Raw genomic sequence first — 17699 nt, 5'->3', positions numbered from 1 at the left:
TGAAGCACAGAAGAGGTGTGGCCAGGATGCATCTGGGCGGGGCCAGAAGGGGTTCCTGTTTTCCCTGCAGCCTCCCACCACCACCAGGGAGAATGAGCAGGGCTCTTGGCACTATGCACCACCATCTAGACCTGGGGAAATGGGCTCATTCACTCTATGGACCGGGGAAGAAATACAAACAGCCACACCTGTGTAGTTCGTAATTGTGAGAGACTGAGCCCCAGATCTGATTTCCTGCCTGGTTTGGGGTTCAGGAAAACATCTCTGGTTCCTGTCCTACAGAGAGTGGAGTAGACTCCACAATATGGCCCCCGAAATTAGTTCATGTCTGAGACCCTGATTCCCCAGGGTCCTGATGAAAGGAAGTAGCAGTGCTCCTTCTTCCACTGGAGGAGACTTGGGTGCCCTCCAGAATCTCTCAGAAGGCCCTCCAGAACTCTGACATCCCTCAGCAGCCAACTGAGGGGTAAAATCTAGGATCTACCTCCACCTCTGCCCCCTCCAACCCCATCACAGGCCTCAAGCAAATGCTTATTTTTCCCAAGCGCTTAGTCTCCTACAAGCCCTGGTGTCATTCTCCTTTCTGGTCCTTAAGGAGCCTTTGAGGAAAATAGTGAGTTGAAAATGATGTTGAGATACGTAATCGCTGAACTCATTAGTAATACCAGCAATAGGGATAGCTGTGGTGATACACATACCTTAATCCCATCACTTGGAAGCCAGAGGCAGGAGGAAGATTAAGAATTTGAGGCCAGCCTGGGCTGCCTAGTGAGGTCAGAACCTTTCTAAGAAAGAAGAAGAGTGTGTCTCATGACAAAGAAGGAGAAAAGGAGAACGGGAAAAGGGGGAGCCACTACAGCAGCAGTACAGGAGATATCAGTTCAGCCAAGTCTCCTAGGAATCATTTTTGGTTGGAAATCCATGGGGGAAAGCAACTAAAATATGTGTCATCAGCTGAACTGGCTTCTGAATATTCCATTGAATAAGTTATTTACTCCCTACATTCCAAGTTCAATTTTTATGCTAACTTGCAAGATCCATTTAATTTGTCATACAGAGGGAATTTTCTAACTAAAAATTTAGAGGGGAAAGGATCCCCTGGAGTGCCAAGTACTGCCACTTTTGCCATGAAGTCCTCTGAGCCAGACTAGTACCCCTACAATCCCAGCCCTTCTATGCTTATATGCTGCTATTTGGCATAGCCTGGGTTCATAGTGTTGTTTCTTCACTTTAGAATTTTATATATTTAATTCTTTTTATGACTCCATTTTATCTGTAGTATTCATTCTCTCCTAAGACCACAGTTAAAAAAATAAATTTCAGGCCGGGAGTTTGGCCTAGTGGTAGAGTGCTTGCCTAGCATGCATGAAGACCCGGGTTTGATTCCTCGGTACCACATACATAGAAAAAAGCCAGAAGTGGTGCTGAAGCTCAAGTGGTAGAATTCTAGCCTTGAGAAAGTCCAAGGACAGTGCTCAGGCCCTGAGCTCAAGCCCAGGACTGGCAAAAATAAATAAATAAATTAATTAATTTCAAATATTCTTTATTCTGTGACAGTACTCAGAACTAGGTCATTGTCCCTCAACTTTTTCACTCATTGCTAGCTCTCTTCTGCTTGAACCAGTTTTACCTTTTGGGTGATTAATTAAAAATAAGAGTCTCATAGGTTTGGCCAACCTCAAATCATGACCCTCAGGTCTCAGCCTCCTGAGTAGTTAGGATTACAGCCATGGGCCACCAGTTCCTGGTTTAAATAGCTTATTAAGCATCTATAATGCTTTCTAGTCTGCAGGTCCTAATGAACGAGTTCTCCAGGGCAGCTATCTTGATTGGGGGAGAGGGAAGGAGTAAAGTCAAGGGTTATGGGGAAGGAAAGGATATGAGTATTGTCTCTCAGCCCAGCAGCAGCAAGACCAGCTGTGAAAAATTTTGAAAGTCAAGCCAAGAAATTTGAGCAGATAAAGAACCTGGGATTCAGCAAAAGCACTGGGCTTGCTAGAGGTCATGCTGCAGCTGTTAAGTGAAAGTTTTAATATTTCAAGTCAGGTGTGCCAGCATGGAGAAAACATGGAATTCTATCTGTTTTCTGTGAGCTCTTACTGCTATCTGGCTGGCACAGAGGGGTCTGGAAGACACAACTGCCAGAGATAAGGAAATAAAAAGGGCAGGAGAAGGATTGCCACTAGATGGTGGTAGGAGAGATTCAGGACCCTCCCACAGGATCCCTCCACAGACAATCTTGGCGCAGATGCTTAGCCAGGTTTCTAAACTGAGAATATAGTCTGGGTATGAAGAAGACAACTCTTTATGCTTGGCAAATAGTAGGCCTCTCCTAAGCAGAAGATGATTGGGGGAGGGAGGATTTACTCCAAGAGCCTGGGAACTGCAGGTGCAGCTGGTAGTTGTATTTCAGTCAGTTTGTCTACCTGTTGGTACTATTCCAGGCATTTTTACTGACTCCACATCCGTGCTTGCTGTCTGAATGGCTGGAAGTAGAAGCTCTCATCTCTTCCCATCCCAATCCAAAACCCTCACCTTTTCTTGACAGGCCAATTTAACCTTTGATCCAGCAGCTCTGCTGCCTGGAGCTTCACCCAAGAGTCCTGGACTCAAGGCCATGGTATCACCATTTCATAGCCCCCCTTCCACACCCAGCAGCCCGGGCATGAAGTCTCAGTGTGGAGAAGCAGAGGAGGTGCCTGTCAGCTTCGACCAGCCTCCTGAAGGCACTCATCTGCCCTGTTACAATAAGGTAAATGCTGGTGCCCAGAGTGTGGTGTGCCCAAGAAAATGTGGGACGGGACAGTTTTGACTTTCTTTCCCTCTTGTTGTCCTGGAGGAAGGAAGAGCTATTTAGCACTATAATCCGAATTGGTTTTGCAGTCATAAATTGTCTTCTTGCCTTTGCAAGTGTTTGATTCTGGAACTAACTCCACCCCTCCACCTAGCTTACCTCTCTCATCTGCTTCCTCTGTCATGGTGCCATCTACCCAATCTGCAAGCTTGGGGAATCAGTGTTCTGTCCTTTGTAGACAGATGGGTGGGGAATTCAGAATGGATCCCAGTTACATGGCTAGGTAACATCAAAAGCTGGAAATGAAAGCTAGCACTCTGAATCATGACTTCCACAGAAGAGCAAGCAGGTTGGATTCTCCAGTATCTCCTGTTCTGGCTTGATGTGAATAGTCCAGTGTCTAATTAGAGATCACACCTTATCTCATTAAAGAACAACAAAAACTGATCCTTCTGCAAAACACACACAGCAGCCAGGCACCAGTAACTCAGACCAGTAATCCTAGCTACTCCAGTGGCTGACATCTAAGAATTGTAATTTAAAGTCAGCCTGGGTAGTAAAGTCCATGAGACTCTCCAATTAACCAGCAAAAAGTAAGGAACCAAGCTGTGACTCAAGTGATAGAGTAGTAGCCTTGAGCAAAAAGCTAAGGGACAATACCTGGGCACTGAGGTCAAGCCCCAGTATTGGCGTAAGAAAAGAAAAACATGCATTTTTTCATGTTTCATATTGTTTGAACGGCCTTTATATAATTGCTCGTAACAACTCCTTCAGGTGCGGACACGAGGATCCATAAAAAGGCGTCCTCCCTCTAGGCGATTCCGGAGGTCTCAATCAGACTGTGGAGAACTTGGAGATTTTAGGTCTGCGGAGCCATCTCAGGAGAATGGTGCCAGGGAAGAAAATGGGGATGACGTGTTCACAGCCAAGAGTAAGGCCCCAGGGTCTCCCTCAGCCAGCGAGGAGTCCATGGGAGAGGGAGCTAGTGGAAGCCTGGGGCCTGAAGGAAAGCCCCCTCTGAAGAGGACATCGAGCAGGCTGGAGAAACAAGAGAAAGCTGGAGTCCTGGAAGAAACTAAGCAGAAAGAGGAGACGGGGCAGAATCCTGAAGATACTAGCAAGTGCCCAGCCCAGAAAGAGTCCTTAGAGCCACCCCACACCTCCAGCCCTCAGGCAGAGAATGGATATGGGAACCCCATGGCAGAAAAAACAGCTGGAGAAGAATTGGAGGCTGAAAAGTCTACCGAGGAGCAGGTGAAGAAAGTGGGAAATGATGAGGACAGGCCCAGAGAGCAGATCCAAGATGCGAATAAGCTGGAGGAGACAGCCGAAGGGGGAAAGACGCTCCAGAATCCTCCTGGAGGAAAGGGAGACAGCGATGTTTCTGAGCAAGAGGAACAAGGCAAGGGAAATCGAGATGAACAGGAAGGTCTGGACACAGGCTGCAGCACCTCCATATCGGGAAACGTCCCACTGGAGCCCAGCAAGGAGCTCCAGAGTACACAAGCAGTCCACGTGGTAGGTGGCCTGGTCTGTTCCCTTCAGTCCCTAGATAAATCACCTCAGTGTGCAGAAACAAGGATGCAGGGCTCCAGCCTCTTGCCCACTGCATTGAAACAGGCCTCACTGTTGGCAAGGGAACTATCCTGCCTCTTGCTGACTCAGGGTTCTGGAGTGCCTCTGGGAGTATGTGAAGTGAGTGAGTCTTGGCATGGCACAGTAATTGAAGTGTACCAACAGTTCCTGAAGGATTGTGGCATGGCAGGACTCTGGGCTTGCTTCTTTTGAGAACCTGAGGTGAAACTAGAGCCTACTTTCTAAAACCTTCTGAATGCAGACAGGTATTGGTAGCTCATACCTATAATCCTAACTACTCAAGAGGATAAAATCTGAGGATATCTAGTTAGAAGCCAACCTGGTCAGGAAAGTCCATGAGACTCTTATCTCTAATTAACCACATAAAAACCTGAAGTGGAGCTGTAGCTCAAGAGCACTAATCTTGAGCAGAAAAGCTCAAGGACAGTACCCATGCTCGCATTCTGAGTTCAAGCCCCACAACTGACCAAAAGAAAAAAAAAAGAAGAAGAAAGGAGGGAGGGAGGGAAACAAGATCCCAGTTCCATGTAAAGTTTCTTCCTAGGTCCCTGGGGTAGGGCTGGACATATCTCCTTTGACTTTCCTCTGTGCTGGGCCCCAGCCATGAGTATGTCCTTTATTTGATAACATCCTCCATCCCCCACTTCTCTCACACATGTGGAACATGCCTCCTTCTGATGGGCATGTGGCCATTTCTCACCCTCCTCACTTAAGCCTGTCTTGAAAACTCAAAGGACCCTGGGTCTATGTGCTTAAGACTAGTGCTCTATCACTTGAGTAACAACTCCACTGATGGTGTGTGTGGGGTGTGTGTGTGTGTGTGTGTGTGTTTAACTGGAGATAAGAATCTCTTGGACTTTGCTGCCTGGGCTGGCTCTGAACTCTCAGTTTCCTGAGTAGCTAGGATTACAAATGTAAGCTACCAGGGCCTAACATACTTTTTTTCCTTTTCAGTCATGGGGCTTGAACTCAAGGCCTGGGAGCTGTTCCTGAGCTCTTTTGCTCAAGACTAGCACTCTACCATGTTGAGCCACAGCACTACTTCCAATTTTCTGATGGTTAATTGTAGGTAAAAGTCTCATGGAATTTCCTGCCCAGTCTGCCTTTGAATCATGACCCGCAGATCTCAGTCTCCCCAAGGCTATCACTGAGTAGTAGGAATTTCCCTACTCTTTCTAAGGACCCTTATCCTTCCTGTTCACAGGATGACACTTCTGGTGAGGATACTAAAATGTGAAAAGAGCTCCTGTGCCCCACTGATGAAGCTGCCTGTGATGTTTCTTTGGAAGTGGCAGCAGCAGCAAATGAAGCCATTGCAGAAGCTGAACATACTGGGTGTCTAGAGTCAGAGTGGGATACTGGGTGGATTGTCTCCTGGCCTCCATACTCAGTGCTTCATCACACAGAGACTTTTATCCGTTTGAGTTGATGTCATTTGATGGACTTGATTTTAAAAACTAACAACGACAAAAGAAAAACTTGTTGAAAGTCATTTACTGTGGTGCCAAATCCACATGGATACTGCTCAGCCTCTCCCTGGCAGTTGTTGCCTGTGTAGAATTATAGCCTTTATTATATTGTCCTAAAATGTTTGTGGTTCTCAAATGTAAGGAAAAAAAACAACTACTTTTAAGTGGATGAAAACCAAAGAAAATTATCTTGCTGAAGATAGAAATTTTATTTCAGAGAAGACTTTATATTGCATCAAGGCCTCAGAGTCAGTTTTTAGCTTACTCCAAATGGGAACTGGGCAACCAACTTTGGAAACACGGAACTATAAGAGATAATTTTTGAATTATTGAAACCTTTTTAATTATTATTACTAATGTGTCTAAGCCAGGTCCTAGTGAATCACACCTGCAATCCTTACTATTCAGGAGGCTGAGATCTGAGGATCTTTGTTGAAAGCTAGCTCGGGCAGGGAGCACACACACACACACACACACACACACACACACACACACACACACGCACACGCACACAGGAAGGAAGAAGAAACTAAGAACAAAAGAAAGAGAAGAGAAAGGAAAAGAAAAGAAGGAAGTGGAGGTAATGGCTCAAGAGCTCCGGCCTTGACTGGAAAAAGCTCAGAGACAATGCCCAGCCTCTGAGTCCAACCTCTGACTAAAACACACGCAAAACAAGAATCGATTGCGCTATTAGGAGTTTTCCCAGCTTGTTGTTTTCTGTTGATGACTATTGTGGGAGATGAGACACTCAGCTCATCTCCCTTGCCCGCCTTCCTCCTAACCCCACTGGGCCCCAGGCCTGAGCTTCTCTGGAGAAGCAGGACATCAGCATGATTCACAGGGCATTTGTCAATCTGAAAGGCTGAATGTGACTCTTCCAGAGGGTTGCCCTTGAGCAGAGATTAGATGTTTGTGGGAAGGAGCCTTGAGTGCCTTGTGAAAGCTTCTGAGCTTTTCTAGGAAGCATTTCCTGAATTAAGTCCAGAACCTTTCCCAGATCTCAGGAGAAGTGAGTTGGGTCTTCAGTCTATCCTTCAGGTAACTCTTGAGTCAATATGCTGTTTGGAGAATTTAGGGATGTTTTCAAGAGACAAGAGGCCTGACTCCCTCCTGCATTTATACCCTATCCCACCCTCCCTTCAGGTGCTCCTGCTTAAGCTTCCTGTTTGATGTTTAGAGTTGATCTTTACTCTGATTTGAGTATTTCAATGTCTCCCGGTGCTGACCAGGCAGGTGATGCAATTATTTTTCTCCAGTGTTATTAGACCACGCCTAACCCAGGTTTCATAATACTGTCTACAGTTCCCAGGCAAAGATGCCGTACTTAGGTTATTGGAGGTACTTCAGTCTTGTCTCATCCAGTTTGCAATTTTTCTAACTCCAGGATAGTGTGAATATTTGGATTAGTTTTTTCAAAACCATTTTTAAATAGTTTGTAACTTAGAACAAACTTGTAACTTGGTGAAGACTGATACTGTCATAGCTTTCATAAACTTTGGATTTTAACAGAATTTGGGAGATATGTGTCAGTTATTTTATAGCTGTATATTGTTTATCATTTACTTACTATGCCTACCTCAAAAGGAGGCAGTTTTATTTATTTATCTCTTTGGGTTGTTTACACATTCATACACAGGTGCTTTTGAGTGTCTGTATGACTGGGAGTAGATAATGAAAAGGACCAGATTCTGTCTTGAGAAAGTCATAAAACATAGATATAAAAATATAGTTCCAAACCAGACACTTGTGGCTTTTGCCTGTAACTCTAGCTGCTCAAGAGGCTGAGATCTAAGGATCATGATTTGAAGCCAGCCTATGAAGATAAGTTTGTGAAACTCTTATTTCCAGTTAATCAACAAAAAGCAAAAAGTGAAGGTGTGGCTCAAGTGGAAAAGCACTATCCTTGAGTGGAAAAAGCCAGGTAAGACTACAAGACATTGAGATCAAGCCTCAGTACTAGTGCATACACACACACACACACAGAAAAAAATTGTATATCTAGTTCTATATCCTTCTATAGACTCTAAACGTTATAGTAGCAGATGGGAAAGGGGCAATTCAAAAAACAGGCTTGAGCCAGGTACTCAGGAGGCTGAGATCTAAGATTCTCAGTTCAAAGACAGCCCAGGCAGTAAAGTCCATGAGACTCTTATCTCCAACAAACTAATCAGAAAAAGCCAGAAGTGACACTGTGGCTCAAGTGGCAGAATATTCACCTTGAGCCAAAGAAACTCAAGGACTCTACCCAAGCCCTGAGTTCAAGCCCCAGGACTGGGATGTGGGGGGGAAGACTTGAATCTGAGGTTCATGGTTCAAAGCCAGGCAGAGCAGGAAAGTCTATAAGACTTTAATCTCCAATTAAGCACCAAAAGTAGAAGTATGGCTTCAATAGAATAGCACAAGTCTTGATTAAATAAATAAATAAAAGACTTGATGCCAAATACCTTGTTACACTTCAGTCCCCTAGTCACACCCCTTAGTATGTTTTGTGAAAAAGCAGAGGCCCCTTCTTAGGAGGTTGCTCATTCCTGGGGGGTGGCCTCTTGACAAGGTGACTTGTCTACCTTCTCGAAGCTCATGTCTTGGTGTTACACTTTCACGGTTGATAGAGGATTTCTACATTTAGAATTTGAGAGGTCTATCTGCGTCTGAGGCAGCACAAAGGCCCGACCAGGCTAGGAAGACCTTGTGTCCCTCAGGCTTCCTCAAAGGCTTAAAAGAAAACATTGCTAAGACAAGCTGGAGTCAGAGTCTTTTTGTCTACAACAATCATAGACAGCTTTGATTGAAATTTACTGTCACTAAATGAATAAGTGGACAGATGCGAATGACAAGATCGCAACGCAAACTGGCTGATGAGAAGAACTTTAGGGCCCAGGTATGGCTTTGTACAGGTTGGTAATCCCAATCATTTGAAAAGTGAAGATTGCCAGGGCAAAAGCACAAGATCCTCGGTGAAAATATACATACTGAACTCAAAAAGACTAAGGGCATGACTCAGATAGTAGAGAACTTGGAGGCCCTGAGTTCGATGTCCTATACCAACCCTCCCCCAAAAGGACAGTTCTATCTATAAATACCTCCTCCCCCATTTCCCTCTGTATTGAATCATGTAACTGAAAAGTTCATGGGTAGATCTGTACACAGTCAATCAGGCCATGTCAGAAATCCTTTTTGCCCCCCCCTTAAAAATATTAATTAGTACATTCATTTTCTTAAAAAAATCCATTATTTATCATTACCAGTTCAGCAAAATAACATTTTGAAGTTTAAACAGATTAAAGAATGAATATTTTTCCCTGATCAAGAGGTGTCTCTATATTTAATTCAGATCTCAAAATATTAAGTTAAAGTATAACTAACTTATTTTTTCTGTATTTTTATTGTTATTAGAAAAGTGAGGTTCAGAGGGATTGGAGTTACATAAGTGGTAATGAGTACATTTCTTTTGGGGCAAAGTCATCCCTTCCCTTACTCTCTCCCAGTTTTTCCCTCCTTGCCCCCATCCCCAAGAATCTTTCTTAACATTGTTCTCTGTTCTGTGTTAGTTATTTTCTCATAACCATGAAAAAGAGTCCCTCCGCGGCCTCTGATGGGCTGTGTGGGTCGTGAATCCATACTTGAACTAATCGCTGTGATCTAGAGGAAATGCAGCAATCTTGAGTCCTCTCCTAGAGTAAAGAGCTAGTTGACTCAGTCCTAGTCCACTGACAAAGACTGTACACAAAAGACAAAGTGAGACCTAGCTCTTTACCTTTACCAAAAGAAGCGATGCTAGGCTGGCCCTAGCAGGGTGACACCACGCTCTTCCACTGTTTGCTTCAAAATTTAATCTTCACTGCTTCTAGTCAGCTTATACTCTAATGACCAGGTACGAATGGAAAAATGAAAATGTCTATGAGGCTGGGTGCCAGTGGCTCATGCCTAACTACTCAGGAGGCTAAGACCTGAGGATTGGGGTTTGAAGCCAGCCAGGGAAGGAAAGTCTGTGAAAGTGTCATTTCCAATTAACCACCATAAAACCAAAGTGCAACTGTGGCTCAAAGTGGTAGAGCACTAGCTCTACTAGAGCTCAGGACAGAGCCAAGGCCTTAAATTCAAGCCCCACAACCAACACCAACACCAACACCAACAAAAGGATGTCTCTCATGTGGCTCAAGAAAATACCAAGATTACTGAGCAAAATGCAAATTTGCCAGGAGCTGGTGGCTCAGGCCTGTAATCCTAGTGACTTAGGAAGTTGAGACATGAGGATTGCAGTTCTAAGCCAACCAGAGCAGGAAAGTCTGTGAGACTCTTTTTTAGCCAGTCATGAGGCTTGAACTCAGTGCCTGGGCACTGCCCCTGAGCTTCTTTATGTTCAGCTAGCCTTCTATCACTTGAGCAACAGCACCACTTCCAGCTTTTTCTGTTCATGTGGTACTGAGGAATCGAACCCTGATTTCATTCATGCTAAGCAAGCACTTTATCACTAAGCCACATTCCCAGCCCTCTATGAAACTCTTATCTCCACTAAACTACCGAAAAAACCTGGAAGTAGAGCTGTGGCTTAAGTGATATGGCACTAGCCTTGAGCAAAAGAAGCTTAAAACAGCACCCAAACCCTATGTTCAAGCCCCCGGACTGCACACACACACACACACACACACACACACACACACACACACACACTGTAAATGCTAAATGAAATGGAACTACGTTTCATAAACCACTCAAGAAAATTGTTCTTATTTCATTATAGAGTAATACACTGCTGTGCCCAAAGCTAACTTATAGCTCCATGAAGACACAGTCTGTACCTATATTCCATTTGTGTATAGAACTTCTTACATGGTAGGTGTTCAAGAAACATTTAATAGTGAATGATTAAAGGAATAATGAACAACTGATTTTACAGTGGGAAGAGGAATATTCACCGCATCATCACCACCTACCACCTCCCTTCCTTACTCATACCAGATGACTAAAATGTCATAATTACCAACTGATTCTTCTTTCTCAGACAAAAATGCAAATACTCTCAAGGGAAATCATATTTTAAACTTTCCATGCTATCACACCTTGGTTGAAGTTGGTTTCTGAGACCCTTCTCAGAGTTAAATAAGATGACAAAATTGCACGAGAGTCTTAGGGAAGGAAACCACTTCTCTGATTTCCCAGTATACCGTGGTGTACTTCAGGCTTCATGGAACCCAGTGCTATGACCAGAATGGCTATGGATGCAGAGAAAAAACTATCATTACAGTTTTGCCCTCCAATCTGAGATCTGTGGAAATACAAGGGAAGTATCCCTGTGGAACAATGGGGCAGGACATGTCAGTTCTTTGAGAGTTTTCAGAGTGGCTGGTGGGGAATGATTAATGTATTACATGGCTTCCTAACAAGAGGAGCCTGAAAAGTTAATACCACCTACCTCGAAACAAAAGCAAAATGTCCCCTTATTCCTTCCAATCCTGAATAGCTGAGGATCCTCCCTAGGAACTGAAATACCCTGCTCCAGGCCCAGTGAGGGACGTGGTGTTAGAGAAATAATATGCAAGGGGAGAGAGGTGGAAACAGGCTAGAATTTCACCCTGGGTGCTCTCATAAGGACCCTGGACCTTCATGATGTGGTTTTACATCAAAAAGTGAAAGAAAACAGAAAAAACAAAGACTGGAAACTAAGTAAACCTATAAAAACCATTTGTCACACATCCCAATTTATTTCTGTTTTGAGGGCTGCACTGCACTTGAACCAGCATTCAGAGTCAGGATTCTAGAACGATTCAAAGGATAGGGATTACCAAGAGGTAGATGAATAATCACTGTCCTTGGGAAACAGTGGCCTCTTACATAATGGGACCTGCAGCGCTGGCCAGACACTGCCCATGAAGGCTGCACCTGGTATCTCAGGAGCAGCAGCAATAGACTTATTGATGACCTCTGGAAGTAGCCAGGATGGGAGAACACAAAAGGACCTGTTGCATCGCCTCTCATTCTAACAGTCATGGTGAAACAGAAATTGCATTAATTCTAATATTAATCATACTTAATTTTTCTTATTCTTTAATCAATGCATTTTCAGTTTAGAAACCTTATGTCAAAAAGAAAGCAGGGGCTGGGAGTTCGGCCTAGTGGTAGAGTGCTTGCCTAGTATGCATGCAGACTTGGGTTCGATTCCTCAGTACTACATACATAGAAAAAAAGCCAGAAATGGTACTGAGACTCAAGTGGTAGAGCTTTACCCTTGAGAAAGTCCAAGGACAGTGCTCAGGCCCTGAGCTCAAGCCCTGGACCGGCAAAAAAAAAAGGGAGAAAAAAAAGATGTCAATTTTTTAAAAAATTGTATATGACTTCACTACCCAGAAATAGTGTTAAGATTTTATGGATTTCCTTATGGCTTTTCTTGGATGTTACAAGAAGGGATTTGGGGGGGGGGTTGGAAATGGGAGAAAAACATGGGAAGGGATAACAATGTGCAAAAAGTAATATACACTACCTGACGAATGTAACTGCAACCCCTCTGTACATCACCCCAATAATAAAATAAAATTTAAAAAGAAGGGATTTTATTATACATAATTATATATATATATAGAGAGAGAGAGAGAGAGACAGACAAAGACAGAGAGATCCTCTTTGGTACTATACTATCAGAAGCATGTCTTTGTAAAGAAAAAATAGGCTCTTTTATTGCATTTTGCATTCATTACCCCTTTATGACTTCATGCACTCCCCAAACCTAAATCAAGCGAAAAATGAAAAAAAAACCTGTAGAGACTAAGGCAGTTTCAAAAGTGTATAAGTAGCGACTCAGCATAGAAGTTGAAGAATTCAGAAGAAAGAACGAGATCATCCTCAGCAAAAGGCTAAGGAGGAATGTCAGTCAAGGCTAGTGACCTGCGCAAGCTATGTCAAAGCATAGCTTGATACACTGTGTTCTACCATCGTGTCAGAATTCATTCAATACCAACAAATTCACAAGCTGTGTCAATGTCATTGGCATTAGTTCACCATGTACTACTGAGGGCACTTGATAGATGAGGCTTTTATATCCATCTTAATTACCATGATTAACTTTCAGAATACATAGTACGCTTCCAATAATGGACATATTCCAGGTCCAGAATGACCTAGAGTGGATTAAAGTGATGGCCACTCGGTTAAAAAGAGAAAAAAAAAAACTTGGCTTAAAGGCAAGGACAGAGACAGGATACAGAGTAAAGAGTCCCTGCAGATAATCAGATAAGATGAAACCAATCTCAGAGCATCACCCATCTTTTAAGGCCTGGTGATGTCCAAAGGCAGTCAACCTGGGATTCAATGCTAGGTCAGGATGCAGAACTCCAGGTGCAGAACTGATTCTTAGGATCACTGGACCTGGACAGAGGGCAATTTGAGTTGAGCTGAGCGGAAACCCCAGGGACACAGTCAGTTGTTTCTCACTAGTGTATCCTTTAGGCATATCTGATAATCTGATGACTAGTTCCTGTGTGCTTCTGTGTTTCCTTTTACACAATTCAGGTAAAGAAGTTGCATACATCACTGGGTCTGATGTATTGGGTGAATTCATAGACCTGGTGTTTCTGAGGTAATCTGGTACATTATTTGCCAGTGCAATTGTTTATTGGCCCAAATAAGTTATCAGTTTGTGTCTAATTGTGTGTTATTGGTAGTTGATATTATAGAAAAACGTGATGTGGCCATTCCGTTCTGGCACTTATACTAAAATTGGAGTAGCTGAGGTTAAAACTGTTGCTTTACAACATACAATGGACCAAGGCCAGACACAGCCTTAAAGTTGCTGTTCTGCACTTGCTAGAATAATGCAGAGCAGCCCAGGCTGTTCTCTTTCTGGAGATTAAGGAAGGACACAAATTCTCTTCAGATCCAAGTTCTCTTTAAACTGTGATATGGGACTTCAATTGCGAGATAGAGAGAAGCTACATTTTGAGAGATTAAATTGGGAGTCTTTATTAGAAAGCTGGTGACTGCTAATAGACTCATGTTTCCACCCCTTCAAATTTGTAGCCATTCATGTACTTTATAATGTTAGGAAACTGAGCCACCTGGGTAGTAAAGAAAGAGCAGAAAACAGTAGCAGTACAGCAGAACAACTTAAAATGGAGAGATAAAGAGGGGCACTGTGGTGAACTGAGAAGAATCAGGAGACAGGAGGCATGGCACACAGGCAGCAGGGGTTGAGGAACTTAAATAAGATCATGGTTAGGGGCAGGGTCACAGGGAGCTAGAGTTCAGTGAGTCCAAGTTCATGGTACAAGTTGGCAGGTCTGGGAACTTATTGTCCAATCCCTGCTCTTGCTTCTAGGAATTCAGGGGCCTATCCCCTAGGGGTGGAGGTGAGGAAGTAGAATTTTACCTCTAGAGTTTTCGGAAAGTCCCCATCATCCACCAAGATGCCAAGATGGTGCCACTTAGACCCAGTATCCATATTTCAGAACCCAAGCAAGACTTGTAATGGTGTTATGAATCTACTAAGACAAATTCCATGGCCTGGAACAGATTAGTGCATAAACTCGGACTCAGCACAGTCACATGACTATTCCTCAGTTAGCACTGATTTGAAGAGTGGGCTTTTGACCCCAGGTCAAAAGTCCAAGAATCTGAAGTTAAGTCCAGTCACTAGCCCCTCCCTCTATGCCAAATAGAGAGTCATAGTGAAGGGCAGAAAAAGATTTATTACATGGCAAGTATGGAAAGACAGCCTTCAATACATCTTCGGCCATCTTCAGAGGTACAAACATTAGTTTCAGGTTAAATAGGGAGAATTGGGGTGTGGGGGGAGATGAGAAAGATGTGCAGAGTTAAAACAATCTCAGGCCCCATGTGTGTGGCCTGGTTGACCATTATCTCAGTCTTTGTCTTTAGAAGAATTCTGAAGAAGTTGTCATTGTGTTATTACTGGAACAGCACAGGAGCAAAGTGGCTGTTCTGACTGTGTTTATTAAGATAATAAGAAGACATGGCTTGTTGGGGGGGGGGGACGGAGTTTGCCTTCCACATAAGACTGTGATCTGAATCTTCTCTTTTCTTCTGCAAATAAGGTGATTACAAAGGTACTGCAGCTGACAAATCAAAGGCCCAGATTCAAAGTTGGGAAACTTTCTAGGGACTTCACAGGACCCAGCAAAAGCATCTTTTAAGTTACCTCTACAGACCCAACTAATCTATCATATTTTTACTTCTCAGGACTAACTAGTCCAAGCCAGGGCCATATCTGTACTTCTTAAACCTAAACTGGGTCAGAAGTCATTGGTAAACAGCTTTTAAAAAGTCACTAGATTATAAAATGGTCACTAATTCCTCATTACAAATGCTTTAAAAGCCTATTCCCAGTTTCAGTGACCTCATACTGGAGTTATTCTTATCATCTCCTAATGGACCTATTCTTTCTAAATCTTCTTTGCTCCTCAAGTTTATCTGACCTCAAGATTACTGTCTTCAGATGCCGGGAGGTCAGCATTGGGGGAGGGGGGAGAAAGTTTATCTTCTCAAAAGAGCACAGGGACAGAACCCAGGCCCTGAGTTCAAGCCCCACAATTAAGCCTCCCTCCAAAGTTTATCTTCAATAATACTTTTCATGTTATCATCATTCTCAAAAGCTTTGATATTATCAAAACCCCCAAATGGAATTAGAAGACTGAGTCATGACTTTCAAAGTTCTCGCGCGGCCATGGCTCCTCTATTTCCATGCTTCTCTCTTGTCAGCCAGCTTAAGGCATTGGAATTGCATCCTCCTTGACCACCCAACTCCTGGAGTATGTGCTAAGGAAATAATCCAAAATGTTGATTATGCAACAACAAACAATAGTTGTTTCAATGGACGACACTTACTCCATTCTCATGCTGGACTTCTGCAAAGACATTACAAATAACTTAAAGGAAAGCCAGCTTAGGAAATGAGGACGAGCGTAAAAAGAAGGGAAGGACTCCAGCATTGCCCTGTTCCACTGTAACTGGTTAAGTGTTGAATGAATCTGACTCACCAGCTGGGAGACACAGCTGTGGAGGGCCAAGGCAGAAGGTGCCCCAGCAAAGGAACTGTCTCAAATAGCCAGAACTCTTTTCTACCCTCACCCCCCTCCCCAATCCATCTCCAAACCACCAAAGGGAGCATTAAACCCGATATCCAGCTCTCAAACCATAGCTCAGGTAGAGAACTGTGTGGTGAGACAAAAGGGAGGGCTGCTTAGTCGTGTTTTGTTTATTTTAAAGTTATGGCCTCAGAGCCAGTTGAAGGCGTCTTTTTTGGTAGGCGTTTCTCCTTTGGCTTTTGCCCTCGGTTTTGGGGTGTCTTCAGTTGAATCCGCTCTCTCACTCTCCTTTCTCCTCCTGTTTGTGGAAGGAGGAGGAAGGGAAGAGCAGAACGCTGGTGCAAGCCAGATGCCTTCCGTGGAAAGGTGAGGCCCAAACTCACCAACCGGGGCCAGGGACGCCAGAATGAATGGAAGCCCAAGCGTGGCCCAGGGCTTCAGAAATGAGGGGCCCGGGCAAGCTTGTCACAAAGCACGGGTTCACAGGATGGAGGCTGGGAGGGCGGCTAGCGGGCGGGGGACCCTCGGGACCGGGAACTCCGGAGCCGGGGTCCGGGCGCCTCCCTCCGCGGCCGTCTTCGCGGCGCAGGGCCTCCATTCGGTATCCAGCAGGCGCGGGGCGGCGAGGTGCAGACCCAAAGAATTCTCCCGGCCTAGCTGGTCCGGGGGAAGTGAATGGCTCCTGTCTCCCCGAGGTTCGTCTCCCGATCCGAGACCCGGAGCGTCCCCTTGGGCCCCTGCGCTCTGGGACTCGGGTTAGGGAGGCGCGGTCCGGGCCTGGGCGACCTCGGAGGCTCGGCCCGCCGGGCGCGGGCGCGGGCTGCCGGGATCCTGGGATCCCCGCACCCCTCGCCCGCCGCCGCCGCCGCCGCCCGGCTCCCGACCGCCATCTCCAGGCACCGAATGGCCGCGGGAGACCCCGGGTTCGGCTTCCCGAGCCGAGCGATCGCAGGTTCTGGGATGATTCGAGAAGCGAACCCCGAGTCTGCAAACGCGCATGGATCCGCGCCCTGCCGGCGCAGGAGAGAAAGGGGTTCGGGTTCCCGGATTTGGGCAGGGAGAAGGTCACGGGCGAGGTCAGCCGGGAAGTACGGAAAGAGAGGGGATGAAGCTAAAGGGAGGCGCCGGCAGGGCCGCTGGCGGGAGCGGCTCGTTGGTCTAGGGGTATGATTCTCGCTTCGGGTGCGAGAGGTCCCGGGTTCAAATCCCGGACGAGCCCAGGCGTGGTTCCTTTTTCAACCCTCTCCAGCTGAGATAAATAAAAGATGGTTTTGCACACTCGAACCTAACTGCGAGAACCAAGCTGAAGTCATTTTGCTCTCACGAGCGCCGGTGTCCGTTCCTTCATTTTTCGAAGCTAAGGGTGAAAGGAGGTCAATTCTCGCCATCTATAGATATGCTTCGACCGAGGGCCGCTCGGCAGACCGGGCGGGGACCCCGGAGCCCTTGTGCCGCAGGCCTCGGGTTCCACGGTTTAATCCCCGCCGCGGCATCGGACAGTCACTGTCCCGTCCCCCGCGCCCGCCCAGAGGAGCAGCGCGGTGAGGACGCTTCCCGGTACTGCCTGGCTAGAGAACTTCCACATGTGCACGATACGTCTTTTAACAGGACCTGAATGGAGAAGGTGAGCCAAGCTCAAGAGGAGTCCGGTTTGTGTTTCATTGTAATCTCTGATTTACACATTTACTTGTCCTCTGCAAGATAATCTCACAGATAGAGGGGGAAAAAAAAAGAGGGCTCGTCCGGGATTTGAACCCGGGACCTCTCGCACCCTAAGCGAGAATCATACCCCTAGACCAACGAGCC

General features: G+C 45.3%; 1 protein-coding gene and 2 non-coding genes across 3 annotated transcripts in view; 2 read left to right on the top strand and 1 right to left on the bottom strand.

The window, feature by feature from the left end:
• Positions 1–6308, top strand: part of Rcsd1 (RCSD domain containing 1) — a 53901-nt gene extending 47593 nt beyond the window's left edge. The window contains exons 5-7 of the mRNA XM_090340525.1: positions 2549–2752; positions 3569–4312; positions 5595–6308. Of these exons, the coding sequence (XP_090196651.1) occupies positions 2549–2752; positions 3569–4312; positions 5595–5627 (981 nt within the window). The 3' untranslated portion in view covers positions 5628–6308. The remainder of the gene's footprint in view (positions 1–2548; positions 2753–3568; positions 4313–5594) is intronic.
• Positions 6309–17040: 10732 nt separating this feature from the next.
• On the top strand, positions 17041–17112 carry Trnap-cgg (transfer RNA proline (anticodon CGG)). Its single transcript has one exon. It is a non-coding gene; the product is annotated as a tRNA-Pro (tRNA).
• Positions 17113–17627: 515 nt separating this feature from the next.
• On the bottom strand, positions 17628–17699 carry Trnap-agg (transfer RNA proline (anticodon AGG)). Its single transcript has one exon. It is a non-coding gene; the product is annotated as a tRNA-Pro (tRNA).

Source organism: Megascapheus bottae, chromosome 10 (genome assembly GCF_031878675.1).
Source record: "Megascapheus bottae isolate mThoBot1 chromosome 10, mThoBot2.hap1, whole genome shotgun sequence".
Taxonomy (NCBI): Eukaryota; Metazoa; Chordata; class Mammalia; order Rodentia; family Geomyidae; genus Megascapheus; species Megascapheus bottae.
This window is presented reverse-complemented; position numbering and strand designations above follow the sequence as displayed.